The sequence below is a fragment of the Salvelinus alpinus genome, chromosome 14 (assembly GCF_045679555.1).
Source record: "Salvelinus alpinus chromosome 14, SLU_Salpinus.1, whole genome shotgun sequence".
NCBI lineage: Eukaryota > Metazoa > Chordata > Actinopteri > Salmoniformes > Salmonidae > Salvelinus > Salvelinus alpinus.
The window spans coordinates 23125652-23150557 of NC_092099.1; the positions used below are offsets into that span (position 1 = coordinate 23125652).

The 24906-nt window shown below is 42.6% G+C and overlaps 1 protein-coding gene across 1 annotated transcript; it reads left to right on the plus strand.

The window, feature by feature from the left end:
* efhc2 (EF-hand domain (C-terminal) containing 2) lies at positions 1–24355 on the plus strand. The gene is made up of 15 exons (XM_071340841.1): positions 1–355; positions 714–902; positions 1036–1186; positions 1367–1590; positions 1986–2237; positions 4274–4381; positions 4618–4756; positions 10309–10474; positions 11411–11553; positions 11764–11960; positions 12046–12179; positions 12663–12857; positions 21305–21397; positions 21493–21595; positions 22511–24355. Exons 1-15 carry the CDS (start codon positions 314–316, stop codon positions 22646–22648), a joined length of 2274 nt encoding a protein of 757 aa, XP_071196942.1. The 5' UTR covers positions 1–313; the 3' UTR covers positions 22649–24355.
* The last annotated feature ends 551 nt before the right edge of the window (positions 24356–24906 follow it).

Consider the following 24906-nt stretch of genomic DNA (forward strand, 5'->3'; position numbering starts at 1 on the left):
AATTGCCTGTCCTACTATTTGAGTTAAATTACCTTAATCAGACAGATTTAGTCTTTCAAGTTAGTCATCATTACTATGTCTAGCTTGTGTATTATACCTAAAATGTTACATTGTAGCAAAATGTTTCTGTGCAATATTACAATTTTCTTAGAATGTTGCTAAAATGTTGCAACCCTAGATTCTGACGCTTCACTGTTGCCAGGCAACCCAAGATAACAGCACGCTCCATGGCAACCTCAAACGGGAAGGACGAAAGAACTTCTCACTAGTTGGACGGAGGAAAAAGTATATTTATATCCAAATTAATGCCACCATGGCACTGCCGATGCTGCCTGGAAATTCTCTCAACAAAAACGTAAGTTTTGTGCAATGTTTCCTGTTAAATTAGTGGATACATTTTAGATTATTTGGATTATTGACCCCAGTTAGCCTATTTTGCGAATTGAGGCGAATAGAACAACACATAGCGCTTGCTAGCTACGCTAGCATGTTCCCTAGCAGCATCGTCCATAGATTGTGCAAGTTCATTGCATTAAAATGCATTCCTGTTTGCTGCAAGAACCTTAAGAAAACACATTGAATATGATGAATTTCTGACATTATCCTCTAAACTTAAAGGTTAAATAAAAATAAATAAAGCTACAAACCATAATATTTTCTCTGCGTATGGTTCTAGTCTTTACTTGACTGACTTGTGACATCCTTTCATCCAGTTGGGGAAAAACAAATTCCACAAGTCCCAGCATTTTGACTATTCGAACGGGGTCCGTATGATGGTGGGCTCAGGGAAGCCAGGCATTGGAGGGGAGTTGCTGTTGGGCCAGAAGTCTCAACCAAACTATTCTATCTTCCCCAATGGAGAGGGCAGTGACACTCCATCATGGGTGGCCTTTGACAAGCAGGTCTGTCATTGAATTTTTTTGTGCTTTCTAAATAATCTTTGAAAGGTGCAGTAGATTACAGACACACAGACTGACAGACAGATAGACAGACTGAGTTGGACAGACTGCTCCATTCTCACCATCCCTCCCTCAGGTGCTGAGCTTCAATGCGTTCTTCCAGGAGGCTGTGCCTCAGAAGCGAGAGGAGAAGTACCGCGTCAGGAAGTGTAAGATCTATTTCTACCTGGAAGACGACACCATCCAGGTGGTAGAGCCTGAATTAAAGAACAGCGGAATACCACAAGGTGAGGTATTTTAACCTAGGTCTTGAGCAGGTAAATTGCTGATTGAGATCTACCTGAATTTCTATCCCCTATTCAAACAGAAACCAGTACCTGCAAAAAGACAGATGATTACAGGAAAAGCCCTCTATGTTAAAGAGGTTTAACTATGACAAGATATAAAAAAAAAAATCCTATTTTCAGGAACGCTGATTCGTCGGCACCGCATCCCACTGCCCCCTCCAGATGGTGAGTGCTTCTACACGGTGCACGACTTCAACATCAACCAGCAGATGGTGCTGTACTCACGCATTTTCATGGTCACCGACTGTGACCCCTTCACCAGAAACTTCCTCAGGAAGATGGGGGTGCGACTCAACCCCCCCAACTCCACTCCCCTGGACCCTTACAGCAACCTACGACAAGAGGTGGGATTAGAGAGGAGGGGGAATGAGGGAGGGTGAGAGGGAGGAAGAGAGGGATAACAGAGGCGTCATTATGGATTTAGTGGTACCATCTTCTGTGTTGAACATAGTGCTTTGCTATTGATCTAATGCCAAGGTGCAAGCCTGAGAAACATGTCACACTGAGCAGAAACTACTCAGGCTGATTGATTTACATTGTCCTCTGACAGATAGAGCAGCTCACTGTACAGATGCCACCTGTCAGAAAACAATGACTGACATCTATTTATCTGTTATTATCACAATTACATGACTTCTATACATACAGACATTATCTGTAGCTACCAAGCTGTATACTGTAGACTTTATGTATTGATAAAGTATACCGTATTATCAATAATCTGTCTGTGTATCCACAGATGGAGAAGAGTATGAAGCCACTGCGTCCATACGAGAGGCTGGACACGCTCAAGCAGTTCCTGGACCACGACCGCAATGTGCTGCGGTTCTACTGCCACTGGGACGACTCAGAGAACATGTTTGGGGACCCGCGCGAACTCACCCTGCACTACTTCTTGGCCGATGACACCATAGAGATCAGGGAGGTCATCTACCCCAACTCAGGCCGGGATGCCACCCCTAAGTTTCTGCACCGTAGCAAGCTGCCCAAGGTTAGATGGGAAATGTGTGTACAAAGCAATGGTTCCCAAACTTTTTTCACTCGGGTCGCCTTTTCCATAATTGGGGTGCATCCCGCATTAGGTGTTTTTTGTTGTTGCCATTTTACAGCAAATGTCCTGCTTTCTACACATTTTGTCATATCCTATGTGTGTTCATGTGATATCTGATTGACTCAGACATTACAACAAAATCAATAGGCTACAAAACCTAGCTAAAATGTTTTGCCTGACATGGGCTAGTTGATCTGAACATTCCTGACAACTTACTGTATAAATAGCTCTCTAACGTCTGCAATGACAAAAGGAAAACTGCTGATGCACTACCGAATTTCAAAATTGCACCTTTAGCATTCTACGATTACAACTTTCAAGAGTAAATTGAATGCCGGATTGAGTTTAAAATAAAACATTTAATAAAAAGGAATACTTTTTTTTTTATCGTGCGCCCCACAGTTTGGGAACCACTCCCTTATAGGAGCAGAAAGCTTGCAGACACTTTCCGCTACCACTCTGTCAGCAGAGTTGACTTGCAGTGTCAGGTTTCACACCTGTCATTTGCATAGGGAGTGGCGTGTCACATTTTCTGGCCTATCCAGACAAATAATTGATTTGCTCTGCCTCTGAGCGATGGAACCCAGCCTGGGAGACGGCATAGGAGAGGGAACAATCTAGCGAATCCAGCAGCTGGGTTTATCTTGTTGTGATATTCTCTACCGGATTTAGAGCTCTCAACATGAAAAAACACTAAATCATTTTTGTAGAATTGAAACACGACCACTTTATTTTGCCACAGAGGTACGAAATCACTTTGTGCGGAAAGCTGAAGTTGTAACGAGTCTTCAAATATTTGAATGTTGTCTCTGTGTCACTCAGAGGACGCTTGGCAGAAAATGCTCTGTCTTCAGTTATATGAAATGGGGCCAAATTTGTAGTCACGTAATATTCTAATATTTATTTTACAGTTATAATAAAGGTGAAATATTATATTAAGTTGTTTATAATTTGATTATTGCTCTTTTTAGAAAACATGTATTTGAGCTTGTGTCCTCAAAAGTGATTAATTTAGAACTATTTCTACCATAAAGGTGAGTTCCAAACCTTTCTATAACTATGCAGCATTACAAGTTAGTGTTTATGGCCATCCCATTAACAATAATTACTTTTGGGTATGTCTATTTAGGCGGAAATCTACATTTTGCCTTAACATTCAAGAGGAAATTAAAGGGCAGAAGATAGGAAATCTAAACTACCATTGTTTCGCTGCTTTGAAGAATTTGTATCAGGGGAGTGATATGTTTTGGTTGAAGTATAGTCAAAAGAGGAAAGTTGCCTCTCTTTCTCTTCTGCTTGAATGGCTTCGGCCTCCCTCCCTCACAGAGCTCTCATCCACTCTGACAGGTCTGCAGTAACATCTAGCCTCCCTGAAGCATCTTTCCTCATCTCTTCTCTAGTCACTGTTCAGACACTAACTCATCGTTCCTTTCCAGTTGTTTTCCTTTTGTAAAATCCAGTGATTGTCATGCTGTTTGTTCGGTTGCCTTTCTATAAATGTCATCCTGAAAGGTTGCATCTGAACCCCCGAGCCATTTGGACATAACGATTCTCCACAGATACAAATTAAATCTGTCCCTCAAGACAAATGATGAGGATTTTGTTAGTCTATGTTCTTTCTCTTTCTCCCTGTTATGCTGCTTCCATGACCAAGAACCAGGAGGCAAGTACTAGCCAATCTGTGTGTGCTGTGGTTATGGTGGTGGTTTGGTGTAGTGTGGTTTGGTGTAGTGTGGTGTGGTGTGGTTGGTGTAGTGTTTGGTGTTATGTGGTTTGGTGTAGTGTGGTGTGGTTTGGTGTAGTGTGGTGTGGATGGTGTAGTGTTTGGTGTTATGTGGTTTGGTGTACTGTGTGTGCGTGTGTATGTGTGTGTTTTAGCTTTGCATGTGTGTTTCTATACCGTGTAAGTGTGTGTGTGCGTGTGTGTTTCTGACTCTTCTCCATCGGTGTGTTTTCTCCTCTGTTCTCTCCTGCAGCATGCTCCCAGCCCCAAGCGTCAGCCCGGAGATATCACAGACCGTACGGTGCTCAACGTCTTTGGTCCTATGGGCCAGGGAGGACGCTACATCCTGGACAGCCTCAAAGTAGGTGCTCTTGGGGAGTCTTTTTAGAGACAAAAATTGACACATTTGTCTATATTGAATGCTATATGGAAGATAAGACTAGGGTTTATGTGACTGTAAGGGATGTTGTAGAAACAGCTGTTTGTTTCCAGAAGTTGTATCTCTGTTTCTTTGAGTGTACAGGGTCAGTTTGATCCAGCATATTTTACTGTAAGAAGGGAGCTTACTCTCAGCTAATGTCTCTCTCTCTCTGTCAGACAGGTGCGGTCCATGAGCAGTTCTATAAGGACAGTGACCTGACTCTGGGGGGCATGGTCAACGTGTGGGGACGCAGGGTGGTCATCTGTGACTGTGACAACTTCACCAAAGAGTTCTACCGGTCCAAATATGGCATTGGTGAGACACACACACACACACACACACACACACACACACACACACACACACACACACACACACACACACACACACACACACACACACACACACACACACACACACACACACACACACACACACACACACACACACACACACACACACACACACACACACACACACACACACACACACACACACACACACACACACACACACACACAATGCCATATCCCACACCCAAGCCCATCACCTGCAGTTCTGGTGTATAACCACAGGGTGTCAGTATAAGTATAATAAACTGCACGTTTCACTCCCTTGACCAACTCAAGTACCCCTGTTTTGCAATGTCAATGTTATTTAGCTGTTTTCAGTACCACTGTCAAGTATTTCTCATAATCTGAAAATGTTGTAAATTTACTCTTAGATGCTCTCCATATCCCTAATTCAGATTTTTTCATTCAGATTTAGTGAAGGCTCAATTTGTGACCTGTTAGAGATTAAAATAACGTCATTATAATCATTTTATTATTATTACATTTTTTATGCAATTCTCTCCATTGTATCAAAACCATGCGAGCCCTACAATAATCCCTGACAGTCAATCAAATTGTGTTTATATACTGTATGAAACACAACATTTACAACAAAGTGCTTTACAGTAACCAGGGCTGGACCAACAATGGTGGACTTGGGTGATAGAGTGGCATTTGCAGCACTGACATTATAGTAAACAAAGTTTTGGAATGATAGATTTCAGATATATAACATTTTCCAGGTGCTCAAAGTGAGGATAACAGCTCCAGGCCTATCTGTCTCCCTGGCCCTGACCAACACCAAATACCAGTGATCGCCCCACCGCCGCCAGCCAATTGGCCTCCCTGAGCGAGAAGCTTTCAAATGAAGCCGCTATCAGCATGATTCATGCACTTGTGTTTTCGGCAACATATCTGCCGCTTTGCGCCATGTGGCTCTTGGGGGGGGTTCAACCAGTCTGCAGTAACCAAACTCTTGTCTGTGGGCGCTTGCCCCCCACCCCTCTCATGTGTTTCTAGGCTAGGTTAAGTTAGGCTGGCTATGGGGCGATTCCCTGTATTAGTCACAGCCGATCAATGATGGAGAGGCCTGTTGGGGACCTCAGGGGGTCAAAGGTTATATAGGTTACTGTTACCCCTGTTGCCTTCTCTTTCCATCTCTACTCTTTCTCCTTCTTTCTCCTCTCTTCCTTCAACTGTTGTTGTCTCTCTCTATTTATCTATTTATCTGCCCTCCCCCGTCTCTCCTTGTCTATATACAGTGGGGCAAAAAAGTATTTAGTCAGCCACCAATTGTGCAAGTTCTCCCACTTAAAAAGATGAGAGAGGCCTGTAATTTTCATCATAGGTACACTTCAACTATGACAGACAAAATGAGAAAAAAAAATCCAGAAAATCACATTGTAGGATTTTTAATGAATTTATTTGCAAATTATGGTGGAAAATAAGTATTTGGTCAATAACAAAAGTTTATCTCAATACTTTGTTTTATACCCTTTGTTGGCAATGACAGAGGTCAAACGTTTTCTGTAAGTCTTCACAAGGTTTTCACACACTGTTGCTGGTATTTTGGCCCATTCCTCTATGCAGATCTCCTCTAGAGCAGTGATGTTTTGGGGCTGTTGCTGGGCAACACGGACTTTCAACTCCCTCCAAAGATTTTCTATGGGGTTGAGATCTGGAAACTGGCTAGGCCACTCCAGGACCTTGAAATGCTTCTTACGAAGCCACTCCTTCGTTGCCCGGGCGGTGTGTTTGGGATCATTGTCATGCTGAAAGACCCAGCCACGTTTCATCTTCAATGCCCTTGCTGATGGAAGGAGGTTTTCATTCAAAATCTCACGATACATGGCCCCATTCATTCTTTCCTTTACACGGATCATTCGTCCTGGTCCCTTTGCAGAAAAACAGGCCCAAAGCATGATGTTTCCACCCCCATGCTTCACAGTAGGTATGGTGTTCCTTGGATGCAACTCAGCATTCTTTGTCCTCCAAACACGACGAGTTGAGTTTTTACCAAAAAAGTTATATTTTGGTTTCATCTGACCATATGACATTCTCCCAATCTTCTTCTGGATCATCCAAATGCTCTCTAGCAAACTTCAGACGGGCCTGGACATGTACTGGCTTAAGCAGGGGGACACGTCTGGCACTGCAGGATTTGAGTCCCTGGCGGCGTAGTGTGTTACTGATGGTAGGCTTTGTTACCTTGGTCCCAGCTCTCTGTAGGTCATTCACTAGGTCCCCCCGTGTGGTTCTGGGATTTTTGCTCACCGTTCTTGTGATCATTTTGACCCCACGGGGTGAGATCTTGCGTGGAGCCCCAGATCGAGGGAGATTATCAGTGGTCTTGTATGTCTTCCATTTCCTAATAATTGCTCCCACAGTTGATTTCTTCAAACCAAGCTGCTTACCTATTGCAGATTCAGTCTTCCCAGCCTGGTGCAGGTCTACAATTTTGTTTCTGATGTCCTTTGACAGCTCTTTGGTCTTGGCCATAGTGGAGTTTGGAGTGTGACTGTTTGAGGTTGTGGACAGGTGTCTTTTATACTGATAACAAGTTCAAACACGTGCCATTAATACAGGTAACGAGTGGAGGACAGAGGAGCCTCTTAAAGAAGAAGTTACAGGTCTGTGAGAGCCAGAAATCTTGCTTGTTTGTAGGTGACTAAATACTTATTTTCCACCATAATTTGCAAATAAATTCATTAAAAATCCTACAATGTGATTTTCTGGATTTTTTTCTTCTCATTTTGTCTGTCATAGTTGAAGTGTACCTATGATGAAAATTACAGGCCTCTCTCATCTTTTTAAGTGGGAGAACTTGCACAATTGGTGGCTTACTAAATACTTTTTTGCCGCACTGTATATTTATACACTACCGGTCAAAAGTTTTAGAACACCTTCTCATTCAAGGATTTATCTTTATTTTTACTATTTTCTACATTGTAGAATAATAGTGAAGACATCAAAACTATGAAATAACACATATTGAATCATGTAGCAACAACAAAAGTGTTAATCAAAATTAAGTTTGAGATTCTTCAAGTAGCCACCCTTTGCCTTGACAGTTTTGCACACTCTTGGCATTCTCTCAAACAGCTTCATGAGGTAGTCACCGGGAATGTATTTCAATTAACAGGTGTGCCTTCTTAAAAGTTAATTTGTGGATTTTCTTTCCTTCTTAATGCGTTTGAGCCAATCAGTTGTGTTGTGACATGGTAGGGTGATGTACAGAATATAGCCCTATTTGGTAAAAGACCAAATCCATATTATGACAAGAACAGCTCAAATAAGCAAAGAGAAACGGCAGTCCATCATTACTTTAAGACATGAAGGTCAGTCAATACGGAACATTTCAATAACTTTGAAGTAGCCACCCTATTTCCAACAGTCTTGAAGGAGTTCCCACATATGCTGAACACTTGTTGGCTGCTTTAACTTCATTCAGCGGTCCGCCTCATCCCAAACCATCTCAATTGGGTTGAGATCGGGTGATTGTGGAGGCCAGGTCATCTGATGCAGCACCGTCACTCTCCTTCTTGGTCAAATAACCCTTACACAGCCTGGAGGTGTGTTGGGTCATTGTCCTGTTGAAAAACAAATGATTGTCCCACTAACCGCAAACCAGATGGGATAGCATATCGCTGCAGAATGCAGTAGTTGCCATGCTGGTTAAGTGCGCCTTGAATTCTAAATAAATCGCAGACAGTGTCACCAGAAAAGCAACCCCACACCATCACACCTCCTCCTCCATGCTTCATGGTGGGAACCACACATGCAGAGATAATCTGTTCACCTACTCTGCGTCTCACAAAGACACAGTGGTTGGAACCAAAAATCTCAAATTTGGACTCAGACCAAAGGACAGATTTCCACCGGTCTAAAGTCCATTGCTCATGTTTCTTGGCCCAAGCAAGTCTCTTCTTATTATTGTTGTCTTTTAGTAGTGGTTTCTTTGCAGCAATTTGACCATTGATAGCCTGATTCATGCAGTCTCCTCTGAACAGTTGATGTTGAGATGTGTCTGTTACTTGAACTCTGTGAAGCATTTATTTGGGCTGCAATTTCTGAGGTGCAGTTAACTCTAATGAACTTATCCTCTGCAGCAGAGGTAACTCTGGGTCTTCCTTTCCTGTGGCGGTCCTCATTAGAGCCGGTTTCATCATAGCGCTTGATGGTTTTTGCGACTGCACTTGAAAAAACTTTAAAAGTTCTTTACATTTTCTGGATTGGCTGACCTTCATATCTTAAAGTAATGATGGACTATCGTTTCTCTTTGATTATTTGAGTTGTTCTTGCCATAATATGGACTTGGTCTTTTACCAAATAGAGCCATCTTCTGTATAACAACCCTACCTTGTCACAACACAACTGATTGGCTCAAACGCATTAAGAAGGAAAGAAATTCCACAAATTACCTTTTAACAAGGCACACCTGTTAATTGAAATGCATTCCAGGTGACTACATCATGAAGCTGGTTGGGAGAATGCCAAGAGTGTGCAAAGCTGTCATTAAGGCAATCGGTGGCACCTTTGAAGAATCTCAAATATAAAACATATTTTGATTTGTTTAACACTTTTTTGGTTACTACATGATTCCATATGTGTTATTTCATAGTTTTGATGTCTTCACTATTATTCTACAATCTAGAAAATAGTACATATAAAGAAAAATCCTTGAATGAGTAGGTGTCCAAACTTTTGACTGGTACTGTATATATATACACTACCGTTCAAAAGTTTGGGGTCACTTAGAAATGTCGTTGTTTTTGAAAGAAAAGCACATTTTTTGTCCATTAAAATAACATCAAATTGATTAGAAATACAGTGTAGACATTGTTAATGTCGTAAATGACTATTGTAGCTGGAAACAGCAAATTTTTTATGGAATATCTACATAGGCATACAGAGGCCCATTATCAGCAACCATCACTCCTGTGTTCCAATGGCACGTTGTGTTAGCTAATCCAAGTTGATAATTTTAAAAGGCTAATTGATCATTAGAAAAACCTTTTGCAATTATGTTAGAACAGCTTGAAAACTGTTGTGCTGATTTAAAGAAGCAATAAAACTGGCCTTCTTTAGACTAGTTGAGTATCTGGAGCATCAGCATTTGTTGGTTCGATTACAGGCTCAAAATGACCAAAAAACAAATAACTTTCTTCTGAAACTCATCAGTCTATCTTGTTCTGAGAAATGAAGGCTATTCCATGCGAGAAATTGCAAAGAAACTGAAAATCTCATACAACGCTGTGTACTACTCCCTTCACAGAACAGCGCAAACTGGCCCTAACCAGAATAGAAAGAGGAGTAGGAGGCCCCGGTGCACAACTGAGCAAGAGGACAAGTACATTAGAGTGTCTAGTTTGAGAAACAGACGCCTCACAAGTCCTCAACTGGCAGCTTCATTAAATAGTACCCGCAAAACACCAGTCTCAACGTCAACAGTGAAGAGGCGACTCCGGGATGCTGACCTTGTATGTATAGTGTATATATATCTCTTTATCCATTTCTTTGTTCTCTCTCTCTCAGAGGACTTCAGCCCAGTACAGTACAAGGCACCTCTGGCCCCTAAGCCCCCCAGGCCTGTACCTCCCTACAATGGCTTTGGCTCTGAAGAGGACTCACTGTGCTCCTGCCAGGGCCTGCTGCCCAAACCCCCACAGAAAGACTTCCGCAAGCTCATGGAGAAAGACAGGTGAGAGTCAAGAAAGCACCACTCTGGAGATACTACTTAGGATAGGTCACTACAGTTCAAGTCAAAGCGCCATAAGACATTGTCGTTTGTAACTTACCTCTCATAAGTTTTTCTCTTTTTTTAAACTTGATTCACTCCCCTCTGTATTTTATTTGGACAGTGAAGCTAAAATGTATTAATTAGGCTCTATACTCCAGCATTTTGGATTTGATATCAAATGTTTTATGAGGTGACAGTACATATCTTTTTTACCATTTAGAAATGAATGCACTTTATGTATCTAGTCCCCCCATTTGAAGAAGTCAGTATTTTGACAAATTAACTAATAGTGTATTAATATTGTCCAAAGTTTAGTATTTGCTCCCATATTCCTAGCACACAATGATTACATCAAGCTTGTGACTACAAACTTTTTGTAAATAAGAATAGAGGATGCTTCTGAACACATGCTGCCATGATGATGGACAATCGTGAATAATGATGAGTGAGAAAGATCATACCACACAAAAAATGCTAACCTCCCCTGTTATTGGTATGATGAGAGGTAAGCTTTTTCCCCCTAACGTTCTCACTCATTATAGAGCCAAATTGACAGATTATAAAACCAAATTTACACATTTTAGCTTCACTGTCCAAATAAATACAGAGTGGAGTGTATTTTCTTGAAACCTCATACTTATTACGGTGCGTATATAAAGTATTCAGCCCTTGCTCGATTCTCCCAGATTCTCCCATTTTGTCCTTACAGCCTAAATGGGAGAATTACATTGTGTCTATATATGTGTTAACTCCTCTCGCTGTGTGTGTGTGTGTGTGTGTGTGTGTGTGTGTGTGTGTGTGTGTGTGTGTGTGTGTGTGTGTGTGTGTGTGTGTGTGTGTGTGTGTGTGTGTGTGTGTGTGTGTGTGTGTGTGTGTGTGTGTGTTTCCCCCTACCAGACAAGGCCTTGAGAGCAACGTGCTGAGGTTTATGGGGAAGATGGTGACTGAAAATCCCATCGACAGAGATAGACTCTTCATAATCTCCTTCTACCTCAGTGACGACACCATCTGTGTGTTCGAACCACCTCAGAGGAACACCGGTAGGGACCGTTTGGCTATCAGTCGACACTTCTAGAATACCCATAAGAGACAAGTAGACATACTAATGGGGATTACTTTACTTTCTCTCCTCATCCTCTCTTCCGCAGTGAAGGAAAGTGGAAGTGTCTACTTTGATAGGTTGAGATGACTTCTTCCACATATTCAAACGTCCCCTTCTGTGCCCCCCCCCCCCCCCCCCCCCGCTCCAGGTGTGTTGGCGGGTAAGTTCCTTGAGCGTGGCAGAGTGAAGAAGCCTGGTCAGAAGCTGTTTAAGAGTGAGATATCCCAGTATTTCAGTGCCCAGGACCTGTATGTAGGAGCCAGGATCAACCTCAACAACCAGGGCTTCCAGCTGATCGATGCTGATGAGTACGCCTTCAACTACATGGAGCAACACGCTGAGGAGGTGGGATGCACTTTCTCCTCTTCTTTTCTTGTTTATTCTCTTTTTCTCTCTCCTCTCCTCATCTCATCGTCTCCTCTCTATCCAGTTCCCCAGGGCTAACATGGGCTCTATCATCAGTAAGATCCGCTCCATCCCTGAGGACAAACAGAATGAGATTAAACAGTTCCTCACCCTCAGTGACCCTGGAAACACTGGACTGATCCCCTACGAACCCTTCAGGTAGTACACTCCTCTTTCTTCCTCTTCTCCTCTTCTCTTTTTTTATCCCTCTCTCCTCTGACCCTGGAAACACTGGACTGATCCTCTACCAACCCTTCATGTAGGACTCCTCTCTTACTCCTCTCTTCTCTCTCTAAACAGCTGTTTACAGTATGGTCCCAATTAATTAATTTGGGTGTTTTCTGATTCAGATCCTCAGATCAAAAACAAGTCCAGATCCAAGGCCAGGAACTAGAGCCCCAGTACCAAGATTTAGTAGTCATCAAACTATGGTGTTCATAAGCAGTTTATAAGCAGATCCTTGAAGCAAATGTTTCTGGTTGTGTGTGTGTGTGTGTGTGTGTGTGTGTGTGTGTGTGTGTGTGTGTGTGTGTGTGTGTGTGTGTGTGTGTGTGTGTGTGTGTGTGTGTGTGTGTGTGTGTGTGTGTGTGTGTGTGTGTGTGTGTGTGTGTGTGTGTGTGTGTGTGTGTGTGTTTTTGCCAGGGGCCTGTTGGTGGGTCTGGAGTGTGGTCTGTCGGAGCATGAGGTGATGATGCTCGGTCGTTGTTTCTGTGAGCGCCAGCAGCCCGAGGCAGAGGTGGGCCTCATGCTGGCTGTGGCTCAGGACCACCTACGCAAGAAACACTTTGAGAGCTTCTCCGACATGACCAGAGCCTTCACACACGAGGACCGACACAGGTAGGGAGTCATACACACACTCAAGCACAGACATACAGGGACGCGGACACGCAGGTACACACACATACACACAATTGGGGAGTAACGGATCACATGTTTACAGATACATGTTTACACATACTTTAGAAAAACGAGATGATTACTTCTAGGATTACTTTTAACATCAGAAAGGATGTTTGCGTGAACGTTTTCTGACACCTTTCTGTTTTCTCAAGTGCATTCAAATCAGCATAGAAAAAAGGGCAATTTTAAGTTTGTTCTGCCTGAGCAAGTCTGACCACAAATCAGAGACCATTATGATGAACCACTAGGAGCAGGAATAGGCTTTGTAGGCTACAGTCAAAGCTATTTCTTCCAATGGTGTGACTGCTGTCGGCATCCAGAGATGATCCAACTTAAATAAACGCTTGGAGGTAAGGATGACAGCAGTGGTGTAGTCTACGGCGATACGGATATCACTTATTATTGATATCTAGATAGCGCATTGATGTGAATCACACTGTTGCTCTCTCATTTAGCTATTTGCGCCTTACGGATTGTGGTTGTTGTGGATGGATGTTCACAAATCTAAATGTGTATTTGAACCCAATAATGGTTGAATTGAAGAAGTTTAAGCTGCCTATTAATCATTGTTTTTGTGACCAGTGGACAGCCAGTGAAAAATGTGTTCTTGCTGCAGTGCGGTTCCCAGCCATATGGAATAAAAGTTTAAGGGAGTTCCTCCCTTCTAAACTCCCTCGTGTTGTGCTCCATACTGTCAAAAACTACTTTAATTTAAGAAGAACACGATTAGGGCTTTTATTGCTCAATCTAATTAGTGCTGATTCAGAAATAATTATTCCATAGGCCTATCACCAAGATCTGCACATGCTCAAACTCGCACACCTTTGATAGACTTAAACAGATGCAAATTACACTACCTGACCAAAAGTATGTGGACACCTGCTAGTCGACCATCTCGTTCCAAAATCCATTAATATGGAGTTGGTCCCCCTTTGCTTCTATAACAGCCTCCAGTCTTCTGGGAAAGCTTTCCACTAGATGTTCGAACATTGCTGTGGGGCTTCCATTCAGCCATGAGCATTAGTGAGGTCGGGCACTGATGTTGGGCGATTAGGCCTGGATTGTAGCCAAAGTGTTCGATAGGGTTGAGGTCAGTGCTCTGTGCAGGCCAGTCAAGTTCTTCCACAGCGATCTCGACAAACCATTTTTGTATGGACCTCGCTTTGTGCACTGAGGCATTAAATGTGAAGTGCTCCAAAAAAAACTTGATTTCACATGTGAAATGTCACTGTGATTATTATTATCTGACCCTGCTGGTCATCTATCAACGTTTGAACATCTTGGCCATGTTCTGTTATAATCTTCACCCGGCACAGCCAGAAGAGGACTGGCCACCCCTCAGAGCCTGGTTCCTCTCTAGGTTTCTCACTAGGTTCTGGCCTTTCTAGGGAGTTTTTCCTAGCCACCGTGCTTCTACACCTGCATTGCTTGCTGTTTTAGGTTTTAGGCTGGGTTTCTGTACAGCATTTTGTGACATCGGCTGATGTAAAAAGGGCTTTATAAATATATTTGATTGATGGAAGTGTTCCAAAAACATGTTTTCACATTATTTCACATGTGAAATGTCACATTTGAAGTGTTCCAAAAACACGTTTTCAAATGTGAAATGTTACATGTGAAGTGTTCCAAAACCAAGTATTCACAAGATTTCACGTGTAATATCACAATAAGATTTCCAAAAACAAGTTTTCAAATGTGAAATATTACATGTGAATTGTTCCCCCAAAAACATTTTCACATGTGAAATGTTCCAAAAACACATGTTTTCACATGATATCACGTGAAATTTCACATTCAACGTGTGAAATCATGGGATTTTCCACATGTGAAATCATGTAACATGAAATTACACTGGTAGCAATTGCTGTTTGTTTTGTGGGAAATATTTGTCATTGTGCTGTATATTTCTACAGTAATACGATACTGTATTAGTGTTTTGCTATAAACAGTGCCTTCAGAAAGTATTCAGACCCCTTGACTTTTTCCACATTTTGTTAGGTTACAGCCTTATTAAAAAATGGATTAAAAAATATGTATCCTCATCAATCTACACACATCACCCCATAATGACAAAGCAAAAACAGTTTTTTGGACATTTTTGCTAATTTATAAAAAATAACAACTGAAATATCACATTTACATAAGTATTCAGACCTATTACTCAGTACTTTGTTGAAGCACCTTTTGCAGCGATTACAGCCTAGAGTCTTCTTGGGTATGACGCTACAAGTTTGGCACACCTGTATTTGGGGAGTTTCTTCCATTTTTCTCTGCAGATCCTCTCAAGCTCTGTCAGGTTGGATGGGGAGCGTTGCTGCACAACTATTTTCAGGTCTTTCCGGGTTCAAGTCCGGGCTCTAGCTGGGCCACTCAAGGAAATTCAGAGACTTGTTCCGAAGCCATTCCTGCGTTGTCTTGGCTGTGTGCTTAGGGTCGTTATCCTCTTGGAAGGTGACCCTTCGCTCTGTCTGAGGTCCTGAGCGCTCAGGAGCAGGTTTTCATCAAGGATCTCTCTGTACTTTGCTCCGTTCATCTTTCCCTCTGAGAGTCTTTAGGTGCCTTTTGGCAAACTCCAAGCAGGCTGTCATGTGCCTTTTACTGAGGAGTGGCTTCCGTCTGGCCACTCTACCATAAAGGCCTGAATGGTGGAGTGCTGCAGAGATGATTCTGGAAGGTTCTCCCATCTCCACAGAGGAACTCTAGAGCTCTGTCAAAGTGGCCATCAGGTTCTTGGTCACCCCCCCGATTGCTCAGTTTGGCGAGGCGGCCAGCTCTAGAAAGAGTCTTGGTGGTTCCGTACTTCTTTCATTTAAAAATGATGGAGGCCACTGTGTTCTTGGGGACCTTCAATGCTGCAGACATTTTTTGGTACTCTTCCCCAGATCTGTACTTCGATGGACAATTCCTTCGACCTCATGGCTTGGTTTTTGCTCTGACATGCACTGTCAACTGTGGGACCTTATAGAGACAGGTGTGTGTCTTTCCAAATCATGTCCAATCAACTGAATATGAAAATGAAAAGGAGAGCCACACACTCTAAGAGCTCAGATGCAATAATTTAATAACCTAATAACCAATGTTTCGACAGACAAGCTATCTACATCAGGGTACAATCAATTGAATTTACCACAGGTGGACTCCAATCAAGTTCTAGAAACATCTCAAGGATGATCAATGGAAACAGGATGCACCTGAGATCAATTTCTAGTTTCATAGCAAAGGGTCTGAATACTTATGTAAATAAGGTATTTGTGTTTAATACATTTGCACAAAATCTAAAAACCTGTTTTCACTTTGTCATTATGGGGTATTGTGTGTAGATTGATGAGGATACATTTTTTTAAATACATTTTATAATCAGGCTGTAACGTAACAAAATGTGGAAAAAGTCAATGGGTCTGAATACTTTCCGAAGGCACTGTAAATACTGTCAATCGCAATGCACTTGGGGGTACGCTACTTTTTGGCCTGTCCTGCAATTCAACTTGGCATGCCTCACTTGCAATTAGATTTAAACGTATAGGATACTTTAGATGCACTTATTATTTTATAGTAAGTTACCGGCTACTGGGTTACGGTGAAAATAGTGGAAACAACTTTTAATGTAATTTCTAACTCTATTTTGTCAGTAAATATACAACAATGAACTCTATTCAGAAATTCCAATTATAATTCCAATTATGTTCAATGCTGTAAAATCAGGAATTTGGAATCTGGTTTACTTTCTGAATTGACTGGAACTTAAATGTAATTGACCTCAACATTGGCTAGCACACTTGGGACGCAGCCACACTTGGAATTTGAACTCACGACTTCTTAGATGACAGCAACCTGAATTTCCTGATTTGTCACCAGGTCTGTGACAATGACAACGATCGACCACAGATTTATTGGCAAGAATACAATCCTCCACTTTGCTAAAAGTTGCCCGGAATCAAGTCAATAATTGTGTGATTATCCAACAACACCAAAGAAAAAAGTAGCAGTGTTCAGGGACATTTGACATAATTTAATAAAATTTAACTAGGCAAGTCAGGTAAGAACAAATTCTTATTTACAATGACGGCCTACCCCAGATGACGCTAGGCCAGTTGTGCGCTATGGGACTCCCAATCACGGCTGGATGTGATTCAGACTGGTTTCAAACCAGGGACTGTGGTGATGCCTCTTGCACTGAGATGCAGTGCCTTAGACCGCTGCGCCACTCGTGAGCAAAAGGCCTAGGTTTAAGCATAAACACGCAATAGCCGACACCTGCATAGCTGGTCTTTTGGCAGTGTCGGAGCTATAACTACGTTATGGTACCGTGTTGTTCCCTGGTGTACAAAATGGTCAAGGGTACAGAGGTACAAATAGGAACTCACATGGTACTGGTCGGTACCTTTTAGAGTACATGTGCAGATAATCTAGTATCATGGTACATTTTTCTACTCAATATTTTACATTTTAATACTGCGTTCATAACCATGTGGGAGGTGGTAATTTACCAGTTGTGAAGTCGTAAATACCAGTTGGATGCATTCATGTGCTTTCAACTCGTTGAGAAACACTGATTGGCTAATGGCCAACAAGCTGCGTAAACCATAATCTAAAAGTACAGGTATCATGCTTGTAAACAAATTATAGTGTTCAAAAACCATATGAATAAATAGCTTTTTATTAATAATGTTTTGTTGTTGCATTTAACTGCCAAAAATGCTGTTATAAAGGTAATTTCCTTAGTAGGTAACGTCAGAGGTCAGCATGTGGGAGAACGGGGAGCTCAGGATGACGGACGAGTTTCCCACCAGCAATTACCAGTTGGAGGGCCGTTCAAGTTGATTTTTCCTAGTCGTATGTGGTAAATTCCCACTTTACACTTGGTTACAAACGCAGCATTAAGTTAGGAAACTCAGAAATGTCTGGTATGGTGGTATGGTAAGTATGCAAGTAATACAGTAACATGGAGACTAGCTATTAAATATTGATTGGTCTTCTGTAGTGCGTGGACATATTTCAGCCTTTAACAAGGCTACATAATTAACAGCTTTGCTTATGAACAGACTTCCACAGAACATATTAACAGAATACAACACACCAGATTAACTGGGATGACATTCCCTTCCATGGGAGACCAAAAAGAGTTGGCTGAAAGCCACGCCTCCAATAAACTACACCTGCAATCTTCAGATAGGCTTCTGATAGGCTGCCGCTGCTACAGTATGCTGCCGCTGCTAAGTGATGCCCATGTTGTCAACAGAAGAGTCAATGAATGCACAGTAGATCACTGGCATGGATTGCTAGTGGCAGCAAGAGTCCTGTGAGTTACTGGTAAAATGACTGTAAATATTACAATAACTTACTAAATAGTAGTTTCCAGGTAAGAAATTACAAATTCACATCAACAAGTTGCCAGGTCGCAGTTGTAGATGAGAACTTGTTCTCAACTGGCCTGAAAATAAATAAATAATAATAATTAACTTACTGGAAAATGCACAATAAACTCTTTGCAGTGCAGCTCATTACTGACACGTTCTCTTACAAAGTCTGAAACATTGCTGCACTCCCAACCATGAGGTTGCAAGTTCAAATCCCTAAAGAATGAATGTGTATTCCACAATGTCGTGTCGTTGAGCACTGCTAGTTTTACGTTGGTGGAGATAATTGGACATTAATTATTTACTTGATTCTGGACAGCTTTAAGCAAAGTGCAGAAACGCATTCTTGCCAATAAGTCTGTGGCCCATATCTCTTTCATGCTCACAGATCTGGTGGTGTAGCTGCGCTGTAGCAGGACATTTCAGGTTATTAGCAACCGAGAGGGTATGAGTTTAAATCCCAATTGTGGTCACAGTCCCAGATTTTACAGTAATTGAAATAAGAATACAGCAGAATACTGTCATTTAGAAATAACACCAAGTTCTTATATATATTTACTTCATTTTTTCTGCAACTTTAGGCAAAATGCAGAAGTGTATTCTTGGCAATAAATATATACCTGATTTCCATAATGTCCACATTATGCATCATATTAATTTAGCTGTAAAATTTGGTATCACATGTTTCACATGAAATCGTGTTTTCATATCTGCTCACATGTTGTCATGTGTAGTTCCATTTTATCACATTAAGATTTTGCCAACCCATGTTGTCACATTTATTTCACATGAGATTGTGTTTTAACGTGCTCGCTCACATGTTGTCACGTGTAGTTTTACGTTATCACATGTTGCTTTACATGTTGACACGTTGCTTCACATGTTATCACATTAACTTCACATTAAATCACGTGATCAACATGAGATCACACAAGAAGAACGCTCTCCCCTGTTACTCCCCTCCCCTGTTACTCCCCTCCCCTGTTACTCCCCTCCCCTGTTACTCCCCTCCCCTGTTATTGTAATGGTGACAGGTTAGCGTGTTTTGGAGGTATGATATTTGTGCTTCTGTGACTTTCTCACTCATCATTATTTACGATTCATTCAGGACTATCCGTAATCACGGTAGCATCCACTTTAACTATAAGTGTTTAGAAACATATTCTATTTTTATTTACAATAAAGTGACTCCAAAATGACACAATACATTATTTACCATTAATTTCTATTGGGCGCAAAATAATCTGAAACACAGCCAAAATAAACAGCAAATGCATCCAACAAGTTGTAGAGTCACAAGCTTGATGTCATCATTGTGTGATAGGAATATGGAACCAAATACTAAAGTTTAAAAGTTAATGTACAAAAAGTTGACCTGATATAGATGAAAATTCCCTCAAATTAAAGCTGACAGTCTGCACTTTAACCTCATAGTCATTGTATAATTTCAAATCCAAAGTGCTGAAATACAAAAAATGTGTCACTGTCTCAATAGTTTTGGTGCTCACTGTACATGTATGGGTGTGCACACACACACACACACACACACACACACACACACACACACACACACACACACACACACACACACACACACACACACACACACACACACACACACACACACACACAGTTCTTCCACACCAATCTCGACAAACCATTTCTGTATGGACCTTGCTTTGTGCACGGGGGCATTGTCATGCTGAAACAGGAAAGGGCCTTCCCCAAACTGTTGCCACAAAGTTGGAAGCACAGAATTGTCTTGAATGTCATTGTATGCTGTAGCATTAAGATTTCCCTTCACTGGAACTAAGGGACGTATCACGAACCATGAAAAACAGCCCCAGACCATTATTCCTCCTCCACCAAACTTTAAAGAGTCTTTACACCACTCCAGCCGACGCTTGGCATTACGCATGGTGATCTTAGGCTTGTGTGCTGCTGTCAGCCATGGAAACTAATTTAATGAAGCTCCCGACGCTCCAAAGGCGTTGGAACTCGGTAATGAGTGTTACAACCGAGGGACAAGATGATTTTTAATGCGTTGCGCGCTTCATCACTCACCTGTCCCATTCTGTGAGCTTGTGCGGCCTACCACTTCGCAGCTGAGCCATTGTTGCTCCTAGACATTTCCACCTCACAATAACAGCACCTCTAGCAGGGCTGAAATTTGACGAACTGACTTTTTTGAAATGTGACATCCTATGACAGTGCCATGTTGAAAGTCACTGAGCGCTTCAGTAAGGCCACTACCAATTTTTGTCAATGGAGATTGCGTGGCTGTCTGTTCGATTTTATACACTTGTCAGCAACGGATGTGGCTGAAATAGCCAAATCCACTAATTTGAAGGGGTTTCCACAAACTTTTGTATATATAGTGTATATACCCCATACCCACACACACAGAGCCACACAGGCAGGTACCGTCACGGCCCGCCATCAATCAGTTGGCCAGCGGCCCCAGATCCTTAGCTGCTTGAGTAGCAGCAATTAGTTCCAGCAGTGTGTGAGTGGAGCATTGGAACCAGATGATCCCCACAGACCTACATATTATGTAGCGGTTACACACACACACACACACACACACACACACACACACACACACACACACACACACACACACACACACACACACACACACACACACACACACACACACACACACACACATAGTAGAACTGTGGCATAAAGGAAATTGATAGCTAGCCACGCCACAGGGTCAATCAGCATAGCTTGTTTATGTGGCCATGTAGTTACCCTGGGTTAGTTTCAGATTTGTCTAAAATGTCCTCCCTATCCAATGCCCCTGTAATGAAGACGGTATGTCATAATGTCAAGGACTGGCTCCAGACTACTCAAAAACACAGGGAAAACAACTGTGGCCTCTCACACACACACGCACATGCATGCACGTGCGCGCACACACACACACACACACACACACACACTCAAGCCTTTCATCAATGATGATTCCTCATCTGTGCTTGCCTAATATTTGTGCTCGTCCGGTCTGGTCTGTGTATCCAGGACTGGTCATCTCTCCACAAAGGAGGCCAGGACCATCTGTAAGGCCTTCCAGCTGCCACTGGCTGAGGACCTGTTGAGGGCCCTCCTCAAGAAGTAAGAAATTAGATCTGAAAGAAAGAGGAGTAGTACTGGGAGTGGAAGTGTGCTTATACAACAGTTCATCTTTGAGAGTCCTGTGATGTGTCCAGGTTTGATGCAGGCTCTGAGGAGATGGACTACCATGCCTTTCTGGCAGGGATCAACTGGCGAGAGAACCCTGCTTCCCCTGTCCTGCCTGATGACGCCCTGAAGGTGAGAGACTCAGTGGGTCATTTAGCATGAGAGAGATTTAGTGTTTGGCACAGAGCCAGCTAAGAAGATCCATCTGCACTTTTTATTGTTTATTTCACTTTATCCATTTCACTTGCTTTGGCAATGTAAACATATTTTTTCCCATGCCAATAATGCCTCTTGAATTGAGAGAGAGAGAGAGCACTGTTTGTGAATCAGTCTCTTCGCGTGTGTGTGCATGCTCGTGAGCTTGCATGTGCGTGTGTGTGTGTGAGCATGTGCTTCTGTATTGTCTCTGTCATTCTCTCTTCGTTCTCTAGCAGTGTACTATCACTGGTTCCCAGCTCCTCTCTCCCTCACGCAGTCTAAAGCCCAAACTAGTCAGGGATCCCTTGGTGGGGTAAACTGCCTTTCTAAACTTGCTCCACGGACCCACGTGAGAGTGACAATAGCTGCCGTGACTTTGTATCTTCACGTCCTCACATTTTTTCTCACTGTGATGACAGAAGAGTTGCCTATATCTGCTTGAGGACTTGCTTTGTGTTGATTGGCCCATCATCCAGGCTCTGTTATTTTCCTGATTGTCTTCTGCTGATGCCTGGCATTTACCTGTATCCGCCTGGGACTCTTGTCTCTGTGGAGCTAACACACTTTCTGAAAAATAATGCACATGCCTTTTCTACCACTAACATTGCACTATTTTAATGCCAATGCTGTCATGTTTTGTGAATGTATTTGGCGTGCATAACCCATGTCTACCTCTACATTCAGGGACGTTACTAGTGTGCCAGTGATTTCATTTTGTACATCTAACCTTTATTTAACTAAGCAAGTCAACTGTCATCCTCAATGAGGGCCTAGTCCAGTGTCTTGTCTTGTCTTCTGCCCTTTGTCTTGCTGTTGTTGAATTGAATCAACTTTATTGATTGTCCACAGTTTAACGTGGACTGGAGCAGGGAAGCCAGAGGCCCAGAGGTGAAGAGCATCAACTACACTGTCCTTCTGGAAGACGTGTTCGGTAGTGTCAACACCAACTCTAACCAACCCAACACTCTAACCAACCCAACACTCTAACCAACCCAGCACTCTAACCAACCCAACACTCTAACCAACCCAATACTCTAACCAATCCAACACTCTAACCAACCCAACACTCTAACCAACCCAACACGCTAACCAACCCAACACTCTAACCAACCCAACACTCTAACCAATCCAACACTCTAACCAACCCAACACTCTAACCAACCCAACACTCTAACCAATCCAACACTCTAACCAACCCAACACTCTAACCAACCCAACACACTAACCAATCCAACACTCTAACTAACCCAACACTCTAACCAACCCAACACTAACCAATCCAACACTCTAACCAACCCAACACTCTAACCAACCCAACACTAACCAACCAAACACTCTAACCAACCCAACACTCTAACCAACCCGGCACTCTAACCAACCCAACACTCTAACCAACCCAACACTCTAACCTGCCCAACACTCTAACCAACCCAACACTCTAACCAACCCAACACTCTAACCAACCCAACACTCTAACCTGCCCAACACTCTAACCAACCCAACACTAACCAATCCAACACTCTAACCAACCCAACACTCTAACCAACCCAACACTCTAACCAACCCAACACTCTAACCAACCCAACACTCTAACCAACCCAACACGCTAACCAACCCAACACTCTAACCAGCCCAACACTCTAACCAACCCAACACTCTAACCAATCCAACACTCTAACCAGCCCAACACTCTAACCAACCCAACACTCTAACCAACCCAACACGCTAACCAACCCAACACTCTAACCAGCCCAACACTCTAACCAACCCAACACTCTAACCAATCCAACACTCTAACCAACCCAACACTCTAACCAACCCAACACTCTAACCAACCCAACACTAACCAATCCAACACTCTAACCAACCCAACACTCTAACCAACACAACACTCTAACCAACACAACACTAACCAACCCAACACTTTAACCAACCCAGCACTCTAACCAACCCAACACTCTAACCTGCCCAACACTCTAACCAACCCAACACTCTAACCAACCCAACACTCTAACCTGCCCAACACTCTAACCAACCCAACACTCTAACCAACCCAACACTCTAACCTGCCAAATACTCTAACCAACCCAACACTAACCAATCCAACACTCTAACCAACCCAACACTCTAACCAACCCAACACTCTAACCAACCCAACACTCTAACCAGCCCAACACTCTAACCAACCCAACACTCTAACCTGCCCAACACTCTAACCAACCCAACACTCTAACCAACCCAACACTCTAACCAACCCAACACTCTAACCTGCCAAACACTCTAACCAACCCAACACTAACCAATCCAACACTCTAACCAACCCAACACTCTAACCAACCCAACACTCTAACCAACCCAACACTCTAACCAACCCAACACTAACCAACCCAACACTCTAACCAACCCAACACTCTAACCTGCCCAACACTCTAACCAACCCAACACTCTAACCAACCCAACACTCTAACCTGCCCAACACTCTAACCAACCCAACACTCTAACCAACCCAACACTCTAACCTGCCCAACACTCTAACCTGCCCAACACTCTAACCAACCCAACACTCTAACCAACCCAACACTCAATTAAAGAACATGGATTACATTTACAACCAAACATCTGTTTTTAACATGTGTGGGAAACGGTATGTACACTTGAATTGTGTTATGTGTAAAATAAAGACCCTTAAAAACAGTATACTGTGTGCGCGTGTGTGTGTGCGTGTGCGTGTGCACATTTTACTATACTTGTGAGTACCAGAAGTCCTCATAAGAATAGTAAACCAACAAAAATTGGCTATTTTAGGTTTAGGGGCTAGGGTTAGAATTATGGTTAAGGTTAGTGATTAGGTTTAGGGTTAGGAGTTAGGGTTAGGTTAGGTTAGGTTAGGGGTTAGAGAAAATAGAATTTTGAATGGGAATCAATTGTTGGTCGCCAAAAAGTCCTCACAAGTATAGTAAGACATAGCGTTTGTGTGTGTTAGGGAGAGGGCCTCAGAGACACTGTAAAAGATACGAGGCGTTAAACCAGAACCATATTTCTTCCGCAGGCAGACAGGCACACGCATTCATTATGATTACACTGGATCCTCTGTATCCCCTCTAAAGTGCTGAGTTGATAAGAGGGGAAATGGCCTGAGAAGGGATCCACCATGCTTAGGTTAAGCTTCTGACAGGGCAGAGGCATCCACACTTAGCCTACAACCAAGAAGGCTACATTGCCTTTAGAAAGTATTCATTTTGTGT